The sequence below is a fragment of the Hippopotamus amphibius genome, chromosome 14 (assembly GCF_030028045.1).
Source record: "Hippopotamus amphibius kiboko isolate mHipAmp2 chromosome 14, mHipAmp2.hap2, whole genome shotgun sequence".
In the NCBI taxonomy this organism is placed as follows: Eukaryota; Metazoa; Chordata; class Mammalia; order Artiodactyla; family Hippopotamidae; genus Hippopotamus; species Hippopotamus amphibius.
The window spans coordinates 67,865,135-67,881,062 of NC_080199.1; the positions used below are offsets into that span (position 1 = coordinate 67,865,135).

A 15,928-nucleotide genomic window follows, 5' to 3' on the forward strand; every position below is an offset into this window, starting at 1 on the left:
CTCACTTTCCTCGTAAATAAAAAGAGGATATAATAATACTTTATCTCATAGTTGTGAGGATTAAACAAATAAATACAGATGAGGTGCTTAAACTATGCCTGAGACGTAATAAACATTCAGAAACATTTGCTGTCATCGTCATTAGTACTAGTTTTATTGTAGTAGTAGTAATAATTATAATTACATATGCTGGAGGGAAAGTTTTAACAACTTGTGCTTTTTTTTAATGCTCTTTAAGAGAATGTGTTATATCTCAAAACAGTCCAATTTCTTACTACTGAGAAAAAAATTAACAAGAAAAGCCACACTCAGCATAGTAAGAAAAACTTAGAAACTTTCTATGAGTTAGGAGAAATAGAACCCAAAGGATATAATTTAAACATGTTAATATATTGCTGTGATTTTCTGATTCTAGCTCATATTCTCATTTTAATGTGTATAAATATGCTTTAGCAGCAGAAGCCCTGGAAATGGAATCAGTATTGAATTTAGGATTTTATATTTACATGTAATTCTACCAGTTACTTGTAGCTCCAAATGCTGACTGTGGGGCCTGAAAGCGGTCACTTCAATTTTTCCCCCTTAGCCTCAGTTTCGTCTATTCTAAAATGAGAGTAAAAACATCTAACTTCAGTTGGTACTTTTGAGAAATAAATGAAGTGATATGAAAATGCCTTTAGTAAGCTGTTAAGCATTATACAGATGTCATCCTAAAGGGAACTATGGTCTTTTTGTTTGTTTTGTTTTGTTTTGGTGAGAATTTCTGGAGGGAATATCAGTATTGTCACATTTTTATCTGATTATGCTTTTTCCATTTCTTATTACAAGACTTTCATACTGTCATCTGTGCATTATGTGCCCTGTATCTTTTTTAATACAATTATCTGCTTAGAGGACTAGATACATTTTTAGCTAGTGTTCAAATTGGTATATTTAGTGAGGAAAATATATACAGTACATACTTTGAGACTGGGATCAGCAAGCTATCGCCAACAGTCCAAGCTAAGAATAGTTTTACATTTTTAAAGGTTTCAAAAAAAAAAAAGGGGAGAAAGAATATGTCACAGAGTCTCTATGTGGCCCACAAAGCCTACTGAGAAAGTTGCCAACGCCTGCTTTATAATGTGTTCTTGTGCTGTGTCACAGATTTGGGGGAATAAGTTCAGAATTAGCAGAGCATCATTTCCTGACTTTTATCCTTACACACAAAATTCAGCGTTCTTTAGCATTATTAATATTAGCATTTGTGCTTGAAAAAATAGCACAGAGCACACTGCTTCTCAGAGATAGGATTATTATCATGTGCTGTTTAGCACAAAGGAATGTAAATGGGTGCCAATACCTGAAATGTATTTGCACAACAGCGATAGTTTTATTATATTTATGGTGTTTGCATACTACTAGATTACCTTTCCAGACAGCAGTCAAAATAGTTATAAAGAAATCTCAGTTTCAGAAATACAGAATACAGTGTACAGATGCTCCACATCTTTGAAGAAGATCTTGGTATTGACAGATATTTATGAAAATAGGGTTTTGGGGGTTTTTTGTTTTGTTTTTAAGAAATGTTTACAGTATGAACAATTAGCACATCTGTGCAGGAAGTACTTAAAATGTTGTATTTTTATATACTAAAGTATAAAATACTTTCCACTGTAGTAAAATTTTAATTCCCTGTTTTAACCATGAGTTTTATTTAATAGGTGTTCCATTTGGTTTAAAAAATACTTCAAGTCTCAGGCCCTTAAATCTACTCCAGGTAAACCTGAAACACTGCTTTTGATTAAAGTTTTTATAGGGTTTTGTTTGGGATTTTTTTTAACCATGTATGTCTGTACATATCAGCATTTGAAGTTTTGAGGTTGTTCAGAATCTTCTAAGGGTGTGGTTACCTTTACTTGGTCAAGTGGATAAGGGGAAAGAATTTGGTATCCTGTGTCTGCACTTTCATTGGCACTGACACCCCTGCCAAATCAAGAACTAGTTGCAGAGGGGAGAGTTGACAACTGACAAGGAAGATAACTTGCCTGCAATAGTAGCAGCAGATATACTTAGAAATAATTTCTCTCTTAACAGACTTGTTATGTATGCGTATATGTATTGCTCTTTGCTTATAATAGATTTTGTGTGTGAACAGAAATTTTTAAAATTAGGTACGTGTGTTCTTTTCCTGAGGAGAATGTTTCTTTGTAGCACAGTGCCAGGCACCTAGTAGTCATTCAGTAAATGTTTGTTAGATTATAGTTTGTGTCTAGTAATGAGACTTTTCTTATACATTTTATGTGTTAAAATATAAAGAGAGATTGTAGGTAGAGAATTTAGTACGTGTTGTGAATTTATAATCTGGCTGTTATGCTAGGTCCTTTAAGGATGGAGTTCAGTATTAAGCTAGTAGGTAGGAAAATAGATGGGATTATCTACGGAGAAGTTTGAGAAAAGGTAGACATAAATATAAAGATTTGGAGACACAGAATGGCAGAGCTATGGATTATTGGGAAATAACAGTAACAAACAGATCAACCCAACCTGATATTCAGAACTGATAAACCAGGAAATACATTTAGAACTAAAACTTAAAACTTATTTCCTGTACAATATGCAAACAGTGTCAGTATTTACAGACTAATTGCAGAATAATTGTGATATGGATACATTGGTTTATTTAGCCAACTTTCCTGCATTTTTCTGTAGGAATTTCTACAGGGATCAGTCTCAGTGTTGAAAGAAGTGGGATTCCTTAATAGCACTGATAATAAGGGTTTAAGGGCAAAGCCACCTTATAAATTATATTTTGTGGGATATATTATTATCTAATTGAGGAAGGAACATTTGACCTGTGCTTTGTCCAGATTTACCTAACAGTGAGCTGTGCTGGGTATAGAGCTTTTGACCTAAGACACCTTTTTATGATTATACAGTCCTGAGTTCTATATTTGATATTTGCTTGGACTTTCCCCCCAAACTTCAAAGTGCTCTTAACTTAAACCACTCTAGAGAAAATGAAAAAACTGTTGGTTTCCTGATGCATTTGGAATGCATAGTTTTAGTTTTTAATGTGGAGTTTTCTGGATGCTGCTTTTTTAAAAGTTGGGTTTTTTTAAACAAATGTTTTAAAAAATTTGTTTAATTAATTTTGAGTCAGAATGATAGAGCAAGTAACATCTCCAAACTAAACATGGACATATAATGCATTTTCTTTTCAGCTTTGCAATTCCTAGCTATGTTATATAAAAGCCCATGCATTTCTGATTTGGGGCAAAGCTAGACTAAATTTAGGGAGATGAGTTTTCTTAATATGTGTTCCTGAGTATCACTAGCTTCTTGTTTATGCTTCCAAATGCATTTAATGCTGTTTTATGTTGATGTATAAAAGGAGTTAAATAAAAGCAGTATGTGTATTTGGATAGCTAACTATTAACTTGAAGCAGAAAGGCTTATATTTAAGATTACTAATACATTTGAGAGCCAGAGTAATAGCACTTAAAAATTGTGTTTAAATAGATCATCCCTTTTTTTTTTTAAGGGCAGGGATCTTGATTTGTTTTCATGTTTGTTCACTTGTTTTCCTCAGTCCCTGGAAGAATGCCTGACACATAGTGAGTGTTTATAGAAGAAAGAGATCTAAATAATCTGAAATTGGTTAATTAATTCTTGCTTAAATTCTTCATAGCTCCCAGGTGGCTCGCTCATTTTTAACACTCTGCAGCAGCAGCAACAGCAGCAGCAGCAGCAGCAGCAGCAGCAGCAGCTCTCTCCGTTTACACCACAGCAACCTCAGCAACCCGCAACTTCTAGTCCTCAACAGCCAGGGGAGCAGGTGGGTCCTCTCTATCTTCCATATGCTTTGTATCGTAACCTTTTTTGGTATATTCCAAGCATATTTCTAGGGTTTTTATTTAGATTGTTTGAACATGCTTTTCATATGCTGTTTTTCTTTATTAACAATAGTAGCTGTCAGTTAAGTTACTGGGTACCTATTTCTAATTCTCACAACAGCCATGTTGAATAGATGATGTCACTTCCATCTTGCATAGTTTGAAATAGATTCAGGTGACTAACTTGCTCACAACCATACAGCGACTGGCAGAGCAGGGATTCAAATCCAGATCTTTTTTGTCTCTATAGGCCATGTATTTCCTCTACCCCATCATCATCCTTCTGTTTATAGTAGTTTGTCTCCATTAGAATAGAGATGTTCTTTTTATCTTGAAGGTTAAAACAGAGGGAAGATAGACGAAAACAAATACTTTGTATGTTGCCAAACAAAATGAAATTGAACAAGAACTGCAGTGTATTAAAGTAGTAGGAGGAACTTCAGGTTTTTCCAAACTTTTGCTGCACTTGGGAATTATCTGGAAAACTAAAACATACTGATTCCTAAGTCCCACCCTGATGTTTCTCTTAGCCCACAATTAAATATATGAAATGTTCACCATCGGGCCTTGTGCCAAAGATGCCCCAGGCAAATCTTGATGGGATAATGCTCATCGTCTATTCGATGTCTCAGGAAGGGCACATTTAAAACTATTTTTCTTTATTAACACATGAAGGATTACTTGGCTGGATGTAAAACTTTTGCACTTTCTTTACAAAATTGTGGTAAAATACATGTAACATAAAATTTACCATGTTAAACATTTCTAAATGTGCAGTTTAGTAGCATTTAAGTATATTCATATTGTTGTGCAACCAATCTCGAGAACTTTTTCATCTTGCAGAACCGAAACTCTGTACCCATTAAACAACTCGTTTCCCCTCCTCCTAGCCTACTTTCTATTTCTATGAGTTTGACTTCTCCAGGCACCTCATATAAGTGAAACTATACAGTATTTGTCTATTTGTGACTCACCTGTTTCATTTTCCGTAGTATCCAAAAGGCTTATCCATGTTGCAGCTTGTGTCAGAAATTCCTTCCTTTTCAAGGCTGAATAGTATTTCTTTGTATTTATATATCACATTTTGCTTATCCATTCATCCATTGATGGACATTTGGATTGCTTCCATCTTTTGATGGAAGTCTGAGTTACCTTTTTTTTTTTTTTAAGTGAATCATGCTTTAGGTATTAAGTCTAAGAACTCCTCACCTAGCCCTGGGCCCAAAAGATTTTTTTTGTAGTTTCCATTTAAATGTATGACCCATTTTCAGTTGATTTTTGTATAAGGTGTGAGTCTTTGGTCCAGCTTCATTTTATGGGGGGATATGGATTTGCTCTAGCACCATTTGTTAGAAAAGCCATCCTTCTCAGTTGAATTACTTTTACACCTTTGTCAAAGGTCAATTGGCTGTGTTTGTGTGGCTCTGTTTCTGTGTTCTCTGCTCTGTTTCACCTGTCTATATGTCTGTCACTCTGTTAGTACCATAGTGTTTTGGTCACTGTAGATTCTCTCTCTCTCGCAGTATGCACACGCACACACACCGTATATAAATATATAGTAAGTTTTAAAATCAGACACAGCGATTCCTCCCATGTTATTCTTTTCCAGAATTCTTTAGCTGTTCTAGATCCCTTGCCTTTCCTTATGAATTTTAGAATCATCTTGTCTATATCTACAAAAAAACCTTGCTGAGATTTTTAAAGGAATTGTTAAATCTATAGGTCACTTTGGAAAGGCTTACCATGTTTACTATGTGAGTTTTCTGGTCACTGAATATAGTATGTCTCTATCTAGGGGTTTTCAGCTTTTAAGTCCTATATATGTTTCATAGATTTACACCTATGTTTCTTTTTCTTTTTTTTCCCATTCTTGGGGAATAGTTAATGGTATTTTTTAGTTTTGTTTTCTATATATTCATTGCTAATATACAGAATTGGTCTTTGTATGCTGATCTTGTGTTCTGCGATTTTACTGACCTCACTTATTTGTTCTAGAAGTTTTTTTTGTAGATTCCTTAGGGGTTTATTTTTCCTAGATAGTCATGCCATTTGCAAATAAGGGCAGTTTTTTTCCCTTTATAATCCATATGTCTTTTTGTTTCCTTTTCTTGACCTAATGTGCTCAGTAGAAATTCTAGTACTATGTTGCAAAGAGTGTTTTAAGCTTTAAAAAATTGTTCTGAGGAAGCTTTATAGAAGCAATATCGAAAAAACAAACAGCCCCATCAAAAAATGGGCAGACCTAAATAGATGAAAAAGGAGCCATGTAAATTGGTGCAGCCACTATGGAGAACAGTATGGAGATTCCTTTAAAAACTAAAACCCGAGCTACCATATGATCCAGCACTCCCATTCCTGGGTATATATCCAGAAAAGATGAAAACTCTAATTCTAAAAGAATTAGAACACCCAGTGTTCATAGCAGTACGGTTTATAATACCAAGACATAGAAACAACCCAAGAGCCTATCAACAGATGATTGGCTTAAAAAGATGTGGTATATACACACAATGGAATATTAGTCATAAAAAAAATGGAATATTGCCATTTATAGCAGTGGATGGACCTAGAGAATATCAAAACTAAGTGAAGTAAGTCAGACAAAGACAAATATTATATGATTATCACTTATATGTTGAATCTAAAAAATAATACAAATGAATCTATGTACAAAACAGAAACAGACTCACAGACATAGAAAACAAACCTATCGTTAGCACGTTGGGGTGGGGGGTTAAATTAGGAATATGGGATTAACAGATATAGGCTATTATATATAAAATAGATAAGCAACAAGGAATTACTATATAGCACAGGGAACTATATTTACTATCTTATAATAACATAATGGAAAATTTTTAAAAATATGTATAACTGAATTACTTTGCTGTGCATCTGAAACTAACACCATATTACAAATCAGCTATACTTCTGATGAAGCTTCATAGAAGCCTTAGTAATTATTTTTAACATAGCATCAAACAATAAACCAGTACAGAATCAGTTCTGAAAATTAGGTTTCATTTTCTTGCTTTCAAAATACCATAAGCTTTTTCTTGGCTAATTTTAAATACCTTTAAAGTCTTTTCTTTATGTTACTCTTTTTATAAGACCTGCTCTTAATCGTTTTTTTTTTCCCCCAAACAGGAAAAAATACTAATTCTTCCCACCAATCCAAAATTGTTTTTATTTTTGTACAAGTCACATATTATTTTTTTATTCAGGGTTCTGAACAAAGTTCTACCAGTCAAGAACAGGCCTTATCTGCTCAGCATGCTGCAGTTATTAACCTTGCTGGAGTAGGAAGTTTTATGCAGTCACAAGCAGCTGGTTGGTATCTTCATAACTAAATATGTTGAATTTATTAAAAGTATCTAATTTGGGATCTCACCATTTTAACTGTTTTGTTTCCTTTTGAAAGCAGTAACAAGGAAAGTGTTTAGTTGTATTTAATGTGTGAAATATTTAATTGGTTAATTGATGGCACTCGGATTTTTTCATTATTTTGATAATTGATTAAAGTGCTTTGACCTACATATATTAATAGCAGTTTTGTTTTCCTCTTGTTAAATTTTGTTGGCAAAATTTTACATAGTTACCCAACTTACTAGGAAGCTTCCAGAGCTGATAAGTCTTCAGTTTTCCTGGGTTATCGAGACTATGTTTTTCTAGGTTGCACAATCTTTTGTATCATTCCAGTAGCTTGTAGTTGCATGAATTAGGATTTAATAGTTAAGTAGCTTAGCTTCTGTAAGACATTTGTTAAAAAAAAGAGATTATACTAAATGACTGCTCACCACTTCTAATAATAAATGTAATAAATGGTGAACCAAAGATTTACCTTTAATGAAGATTATTTCATCAATTGAAGATAGCAGTTATACCTTTACATTTAATTAAAATCAGTAAGCTACATGTATAAGAAAACTGAGATAGTGTTTGAGGATTAATGAGTGAACATGTCAACATTTTGAATTATCACTGGGCTTACTATAATGCCTTTAGAATCCAGTACAATTCCCAGTGTCTGAATTTGGAGTAATTTATGTAAGGTTCTAATTTAGAGCTAGTGAATTTCCAAATGGAAATCTGTTAGCATATGAACTTTACCGCACAAGCTATAAATGTCCTAAAATAGCTATAGTATAATTTAATGGAAAGAACTCTAGGCTGAAAAATGAGAATGTTCCTAGTCCCAGACTTGCCTCTAATTACCTGAGTCACCCAGACGATCGTCACTTGAAATGTCCTCATCTATACAGTGAGAGTTGAACTTATCCCTGATCCCACTCAGCTGTAAAAGGTTCACCACCTTTGTTGCTAATAGTGTCATCTGATATTTGTTGTAACATCTTTTAGCATTTGTCTACCAGTTTTGTCCTATGGTAGTTTGGGTTTCTCCCACTCCATTTCCTACTTGATTGGTTATATTTTAAAATAACATCCTGTATTCAGCATTTTGCTAGAAAGCCTTCTCAACAAAGTAGCACTGGTATCAAGTTTCATTGAGATGCAAGAAAAGAGAGGGATACAGTGCTTTGGCCCACATGCTCTCCCTTCTCTTCCACGTCCAGGAAGTTCTATCATCAGTGGTACCCTCAACTAACAGGAGACTGTACTAAATTTGTTCTGAAATGTCTGTGATTTGATACTTAAGATTAATCATACTGATACTTTTCTATTTCATTTTCTGTGTTGTCCTTTTCTAACCCTGGTAGCCTTCAAACTTTCTGACTGGCCTGCTTTCCCCTTCTCCTCTCTGTAGTGTTGTCTCAGCTTGGCTCTGCCGAGAACAGACCTGAGCAAAGCCTTCCTCAGCAGAGATTCCAGCTCTCCTCTGCCTTTCAACAGCAGCAGCAACAGATCCAAGTAATCCAGCAACTTCACTCTGGTTACATTTTTAAAGATACTCTGCTCCAAAAGTACTTCAGAATACCTTACTTTAGTTTTATGTTACTGTCTTTTAAGACTATACAGTAATCGGTAAATAATTTAGCAGATTTTATTTAAAAGTCTGACAATTTTAGCCAGTCAACTTGGAGCACTGAATATTTTGTACATTTAAGTCATACTCTTTTCCTTACTTAAAATCTTTCATGAAGTGCTGGTGGCACATTAACATACATTTTTAGTTTCCAGTATATTTTGAAATAGTTGTAAGTGCCAATGGTTAACTTTTTAATATTTTATTGCAGAAAAAGGCAAGTATACCACTGTTCCTATTTGTAAATGTCATACCTGTTTTAGAAAAATGTTATTCCATTATTCTAGGAAGTCAGCATACTATAGTTGACTGTCTTTAATTTGCAGGGTGGTTTTATATTGCTATAAACTATCATACAACAAAATGGTAACTGAAGTTGCTGAGTTACTGCAATATAGACTGGCCAGGCAAAGTGACAGAAATACTTTTCAAGTTTACCAAGAACCATTTTTAAAGTCCTCAGCAGGCTTCTGTACCACTGGTGCTGTTTGACTGTGCATTGTCTCGATGTGGTATAGTCCTTTTTTGTTATCTTGGTGCTTTCTCCCTTTCAGTTTTGTTGTTTTCATCACTCTCAGGAAAAGCATCTTTCCATGCGTACATTTAACCTAACTTGATGCTTTCCCCTCTGTTTTGCAGCAGTTGCGATTCTTGCAGCATCAAATGGCTATGGCAGCAGCAGCAGCACAAACAGCTCAGCTACATCATCATCGGCATACAGGCAGCCAGTCAAAAAGTAAAATGAAGAGAGGCACGCCAACCACTCCAAAATTCTGAGTCTTGCATTTTTTTTCTCTTTAAAAACATAAGAGCATTGAATCAAAAGGATTCTGAGTTTCTACTTTGTTTTTGTTTTTTAAAATGTGTCAGTATTTTACATTGCTAGATATACAAACTTTATACAGAAGCACAACCCTATGATTTTTAAATAAAAACAGGGAAATGGTTTAACAAACCATTGGGGTTGGTTTGCGTAAGTCATTGCTTTTAAAAAATGGTTTCACTGTATATAATACAGAAGTGACCTAAGAAATACTAGAAACATCTTTCAGAAGAATGTAGTTTGATATTTATTTAGTATAAAAGGTTTGTGCACAGTGTAACAAATACAGTTTTTACAAATCTGTTTTGAAAATGTGGTGGTGGTTTATTTGGGTTTCATACTCTTCAATACTTCATCCATCAGTTTTTTTACTTCTTTGTGTCTTGTAACTGCTCGGCTCATACAGTCTTGAAGTTTAGCTCCAGTCAGTCCACTTCCACCTGAAAAATTATTACGCCAACACTTATTTTTACATGATCTACATCATGTCAAGTTATTAATATAAAACAAAAAAACTGAATAATATAAACCAGTGGTATGGTCTCAAGGTTTACAGGTTATTAATGTTTTAACAAGACCTCCTCAAGGTTAAGAACCACTGATGTACAATATAAAAAATGCAAGGCATCTGAATTAAAGAAACGATTGTAAATTTATATTAGGTAAAACAATAAAACGACCCACATTACATTTGGCCCACCCATGCTGAGTTTTCATCTACGTGTTTAGTACTGCAGTGGAAGCAAGTGCGTGCCTGGTTTATGAAGACAACATAGCTTGCCTTCCTCATCCATTACTACTGTTAAGGTTCCAGTTGCCAGATGTTCCTCCTCTTCAGTAGGGTCAACTATAAGCAGAGTGCTATTTTTAAAATAAAAAAGGTATAAATTATCAACCGATGGGACAAATTTTATTTTAGAAAAAAGTACAAATTAAACTCACTACCTGCATTTTAGCCTAGGTATGGAGCTAGACAGAACTGGTAGAAACCAGAAAAGTTAACAGCAACCTGAAATTCTACTACTTATAAGAATCTTTGCCCTCCCTTCAATTAAATATACAACCTTTTAATACATTTGATTAACTTACTCATCAAACACAGCAAAGGAAGTTGCAACTGGGTGAGTTCTAATATTCAAATAACTTTTTTTCTTTAAATTAACTTCTGCTAAAGCAGTTTCTTCATTTATAGTAACTTCAGGCAACTGTACTAGAAAAAGGCAAATATGTAAAGTTAGTCTCTCACGCTAGTGAAAGAAAAGGGCATTCTATGCTTCATTAATTCACTTTTCTCTGTTTAACTTGTCCAAAAGTATTATTTTAAAATAATATATTAGAGCAATTAAGGCAAATATGGTAGATATAGATGTTTTTAATTTAGAAACACATGAATGATAGGTAAATCTTAACAAAAACCTTTAAAAATTTGAGAAATTTTACCAAAACAGAACATTCTGACACACAAGTTGGAATATTCCCTTTTATTAAGGTGCTTACCATTTTTTAAAGCTGCTAACAAAGCAAAGGTACAAGCATCCAAAATGTTTCCATCATGGTTGAGGCAAATGAGATCACAGTATAGAACCCAAGCAAGCTAAAACAGAGTTTACACAAAGTGGAAATTAAAACCTTCTGATTGGTATAACATGGTATTTGTTTCTACTTACAAACCACACCCTTGGTTAGACAATCAAGATAATCCTCAAGGCTCAAAAACTTAAAAAATAAATAAATTTCCCCCACGAAACTCATTTCAGAATTGATAAAAACTCATAGCTGCTTTATTCCTCTTACCTTTCCTGGACAGATGCATAAGTCCTCTTTATGAATTATCTGTGAGCTTGATTTAAAGACAAAGAGCACAGTAAATAAAAGTTCAAAAACTCTAAAATGAATGATAGTCAAATTTTATCACAATCTTACTTTTCAATGACATCTGCAATGAACTGGCTGGCCACTTGGGCCTCTTCTCCAGGAGGTCCAGACCGAAATCTCCAGGAACACAGAGGTGATAGATCCACATTAGGAACTGAAAGAAACACTGTGGCTATGAACCAAATTTCACCTCTGGTTTAGTTTTAAAGGTGTTATCAATCCACTGCAAAGGAACTGTAGCCATGGATAAGCTTTCCAAGTGGAAAGCATTGTAACACATCAGTTATATTCCTTCGCATCTTTGTGAGAATCTTAGGCTTAGATAAAATTTACATTTTCCGACTTTTTCCCACACAAATACCGCACCCCCCCCCCAAAATCTATTTAAGGCCTCAATCCTAAATCATTCACGAAAGTTTCTATGTTTCTTTTAAAATACCCCAATTTGTGACAGTAGATAGCCCCTCTAATCATACCAACTGTTCTGCATTTTTAAAATGTTCTGCATTTTTAAAATGTTGGTTCCTACCATAAAAAAAAAGATGGTTCCAGTTAAGGGGGAAAAAAAATCACGTGGTATAAAGGAAAAGTCTTTATGGAAACAGAAAAGTTTGCAATTACAGCCCTTTGCCTAAGAGTCTATTTTCTTAGTTGATGACATCTGTATAAACAAACTGATCAAGCAAGTTTGATAACAGTATTTACAAAATTCTGTATCTTGCTATTATGCCATCTTCTAACATTGATATGTACACATAAAACTTTTCAGGGATGTTTGACGCTTATGAATAACTTTAACTCACCTACTAAGATTTAACTAGAATAACAGTATTAACTGTCAAAGTATTTATATTAAAATTAGAAAACCATTTAACTTACCAACATATCCTTTATCAGGGGCATCTGTTGGTGGTGCTCCAAATTCCTATGGAAGCAAACAAATGTTTCCTATGAAAGAAGCTACTAAAAAATTGTGAAGACAGCAGTCAGTTATGGAAAGCTCTACCAAAGACCACCTTAGCTCGTTAACTACATCATGAGCATCTACTGTGCTTGGGAAGGTGTGTCAGGAGCTGTAGGGACACTGGCACCACTCCTCACTAGCTCTGCAAGGCAAGAAAGCAGTGTAGCACAGCTGACTGCCGTGCAACTCATCAAAATTACTTGGGGCTCCTGAATTAGATTTCTGCTCCACCCCTCTTCCACTTAGTAGCTAAAAATCTGAATTTAAACCCCAGGTGATACTGACACAGCCAGATTTAGGATTTGATGGTATAGTGGCCAAGAGCAGAAGCCCTGGAATCACTGACCTGATTCAGAAACCACACTTTTCGGCCAAGAGACTTTGGGCCAGTTATTGAATGCTCTCACCATTCAACTGCCTCGTTTGAAAAGTGGGAAGTTAACAGGGCCTACCTTCAGGGGCTGTTAATAAGGGTCAAATGAGACAATGTTAGTTCGTCCCTAGCATAAAACCTGGCAAGGAATAAGTGCTCAAGTCTTGTTAAATATCACCCTACCTTTATTGAGGAAGAATCTCAAGTAACCTTGGAGCCAGTTATATCTAAGTTCTATTTATGAGCCTTATGTTCCTGGACAAGTTATTGGTCGTCATGTAAAATAGGAAATGAAGAGAGATATAATTCAAATGACTTTTCTGAGAATTAAACTGGATAATTCTGTAAAGTACCTAATATAAGGTGCCTGGAGCATAGCAAGTACTCAGTAAATAGCAGCTATTATTCCCTCAAGCTTCTCTTTTGAGCAATTTTCTATGCATTTACACTGATTAAATGCCATTAATAGATTAAAATGTCACCAAAAATCTCTTAATTTCTCAAATTACAACCAAATTCTTTAAAAATTAAAGGTGGGGAGGGTTTTTTTAAATTGTTCCATTTCAACATATTTGTGAATGTTCATAAATTGTAATTAAGAGTCATTAAACTTGGGTTGTATTATCTAAAACTCAAAGGTGAAAACTTGGGAAATGAAAACAAATACTAAAAAACTGACACCTGATTGCTTAACAGTAGAACTATAGATGTATATTACAATTAACTATTGAAGCTAATTTAGTAACTCAAATCTTAGTAATATATACAGTAAACCTACCGCTTTAATTCCACAAATTACTGTAGTATTTCCCAGCTTCACTAGAGCAGAACCATCTGCAGTACCAATTGAACCTGAAAAGATAAGTATTTAAACAAAATTAAAGTGTTTTCCATCTTCTACATATGATTTTATCTTGCTACATATCTAAGTTGTTTATGAAAACATTCCTTGCTTGAGTCTTTTTAAAATTAGTTGACTCTTAAACAACATGGGTTTGAAATGCACAGGTCCACTTATACAAGCATTATCTTCAATAAATACTACTACAGTACTACACAATCCACAGCTGGCTGAATCTGAGGATGCAGAACCTCCGATATGGAGCACCAATCCATAATCGTAAAATTATACTCAGATTTTCAACTGTGCGAGGCTCAGCGCCCCCAACCCTCTCGTTGTTTAAGGGTCAACCATACCATTTTAAGAATTATTCATTGTCCTTGAATTTGAGTTAATCCTTTGTTGTTCAATCACAGGGCTGTTATAAAGATTAAAATCTCTCGACACAAAATCACTGTAATCCCTTAGACGTGGCAGAACTTGTCTGAAATACTGTTTAAATGGCTCAGAGGCTAAAACTTGGGAATGTCATATAGGTAAAATTGGAAAATTCCATGTTTGCAACAGAAGGTTTAATAAATGTAAGATATATAAGAAAACCACGTCTCAGAAGTTTTGAAGGGAGGAAAGGGGGAAAACAGTTTACAATTACTTTAAAATTTAAAATGAACATAACAACGGAGAGGATAGTTTAAAAAAAACTTCACAAACAAAAATTTACTATTAAAAAAAAAGGAAAATTCTATTTTCAGAACAGAAGCAACTTCAGCATTGTTTTAGAACTCAAAATACCCTCACCTACGTTGACAGTTGTGGTTCTGAATTCACCAAGTTCTCTTCCATCAGGACGACAGTTCTCTTTCTAAATAAATATATGAAAGTAGATTATATCTACACATATATTTTACACGCACAAGGGAAAACACACTAAACCTCATTAATTCAAATTGAGTTCCTTGAAAATTGTCTTTTAAAAACTGAGGTATAATTGTCACGTAACGTTAGTTTAGATATGCAGTGTAATGAATGATATTTGTATTTATGAAAAAAGCACATGGTATCCTTATCAAAGGGTACAACATATGCATAACCACCTCTACTTACCAAAAATCTCCTGTAATACTCCAGAGGTTCCACAGTTCTGAAACATATGTTAAAAATGAGATAAATCAGTAAATCAGTATAAATCCAGAAACTGGCAAAAATCTTAATACTGTGGTGATGGAGCAGAAATCTCCAAAATTTGTAAGTTTCTTTCATGAATTCTAATGTTTATGTTGCCACATGTTGCTAATTATAAAAAGTAGATACCTTTGCAATAACAGTCACACTCAAAGGCTGTCCTTAATTCTGCTTTAAACAAGTACAGGGTCGAAGCCCAAAACTCTAGGGCATCTTTAAAAGAGGATTAATCCAGGTGTGAAAATAACATCACTCTCACTCTGAAGCATGGACTCTTCATGAGCAGGGGAAAAAAAGTTACATATTTGTTTTCACTATCCCGTGACTGAAATTTAGCATATTCTTTAATTACGACACTTGGCAATAAACCATTATAATATTAGCCATACCTGCGACTTCAACCAGAGATTAAATATTTTCGTCTTTACTTTAGAGGTGTCGAAGATACGTGTAAGACTCATAATTACTTCAAAATTCCAGGAGTTAGTTACTAAACTCCCCCCTAGATCTTAAGAACGTTAACTCTAAAACAGATACATATCTCACCATATCATAAACTTGGAGTTTATACATATAGATAACTGCCTCAATACAGTAGGTTTCCTATGGGATCCTATTTATTTTACCCATTTAAAACCGGACTCAGAACGAAAATCTACAGGCTTCCCCAGAGTGGCATCCAAAACGCTTAAGTAAAACCTTCCGAACGAAGCACAAAGCTTTTAGAAGTAAACTACGGGGGAGGGAGAGCAGGGTGGCACGTGGTTCTGACAGAACACTTTTCACAAGATTGCAACTGCGTCTCCTGGGGCTGCACGTCCTCTACACACCAAGTCACAGCGCTTGCAGCGGGTACCGGGCTCAGCACAGTCCCTTCCATCGCCCGCCGCACCGGGGAGCAGACGGCCCCTTCCTTTCACTACGACCACCGCCAGTCCTCCCGCCCGCCGCCTGTTTCCGCGGTGGAAAGGAGTGGCAAGCAGGTGGAGTGGCCTCGCGGTGAGAAAAATC

The 15,928-nt window shown here is 34.9% G+C and overlaps 2 protein-coding genes across 17 annotated transcripts in view; one reads left to right on the top strand and one right to left on the bottom strand.

Annotated features, from left to right (window-relative positions):
- SUPT20H (SPT20 homolog, SAGA complex component) overlaps positions 1-9,817 on the top strand; it is a 37,210-nt gene extending 27,393 nt beyond the window's left edge. For 11 of the 14 annotated variants that reach the window (XM_057707066.1, XM_057707073.1, XM_057707070.1 and 8 more), the window contains 5 exons: positions 1,704-1,759; positions 3,671-3,817; positions 7,100-7,205; positions 8,641-8,744; positions 9,499-9,817. In XM_057707066.1, the coding sequence (XP_057563049.1) occupies positions 1,704-1,759; positions 3,671-3,817; positions 7,100-7,205; positions 8,641-8,744; positions 9,499-9,636 (551 nt within the window). In that variant the 3' untranslated portion in view covers positions 9,637-9,817. The remainder of the gene's footprint in view (positions 1-1,703; positions 1,760-3,670; positions 3,818-7,099; positions 7,206-8,640; positions 8,745-9,498) is intronic. The other 3 variants (XM_057707077.1, XM_057707079.1, XM_057707078.1) reach the window with 1 other exon arrangement.
- Positions 9,818-9,905: 88 nt separating this feature from the next.
- EXOSC8 (exosome component 8) lies at positions 9,906-15,877 on the bottom strand. 3 transcript variants are annotated; one of them, XM_057707081.1, is made up of 10 exons: positions 14,840-15,859; positions 14,534-14,597; positions 13,673-13,746; positions 12,437-12,482; positions 11,606-11,711; positions 11,477-11,522; positions 11,180-11,276; positions 10,772-10,892; positions 10,464-10,543; positions 9,906-10,122 (listed from the first exon to the last, which is right to left on the bottom strand). In XM_057707081.1, exons 1-10 carry the CDS (start codon positions 14,993-14,995, stop codon positions 10,007-10,009), a joined length of 906 nt encoding a protein of 301 aa, XP_057563064.1. In that variant the 5' UTR covers positions 14,996-15,859; the 3' UTR covers positions 9,906-10,006. The 3 variants fall into 3 exon arrangements, with proteins under 3 accessions (XP_057563064.1, XP_057563063.1, XP_057563065.1); XM_057707080.1 differs by having other exon boundaries at positions 10,437-10,543; positions 14,840-15,842; XM_057707082.1 differs by having other exon boundaries at positions 10,005-10,122; positions 10,372-10,543; positions 14,840-15,877.
- Between the last annotated feature and the right edge of the window lie 51 nt (positions 15,878-15,928).

Excerpts from the sequence above, each read along its gene's own strand:
- EXOSC8 (XM_057707080.1), bottom strand. The coding sequence starts at position 14,995 with ATGAAAGAAACTTACAAATTTTGGAGATTTCTGCTCCATCACCACAGT. Across the intron at positions 13,747-14,533 it reads AACCACAACTGTCAACGTAG|GTTCAATTGGTACTGCAGAT; the intron begins GTGAGGGTATTT and ends TTATCTTTTCAG. Across the intron at positions 10,544-10,771 it reads TCCTTTGCTGTGTTTGATGA|CACTCTGCTTATAGTTGACC; the intron begins GTAAGTTAATCA and ends TTTTAAAAATAG.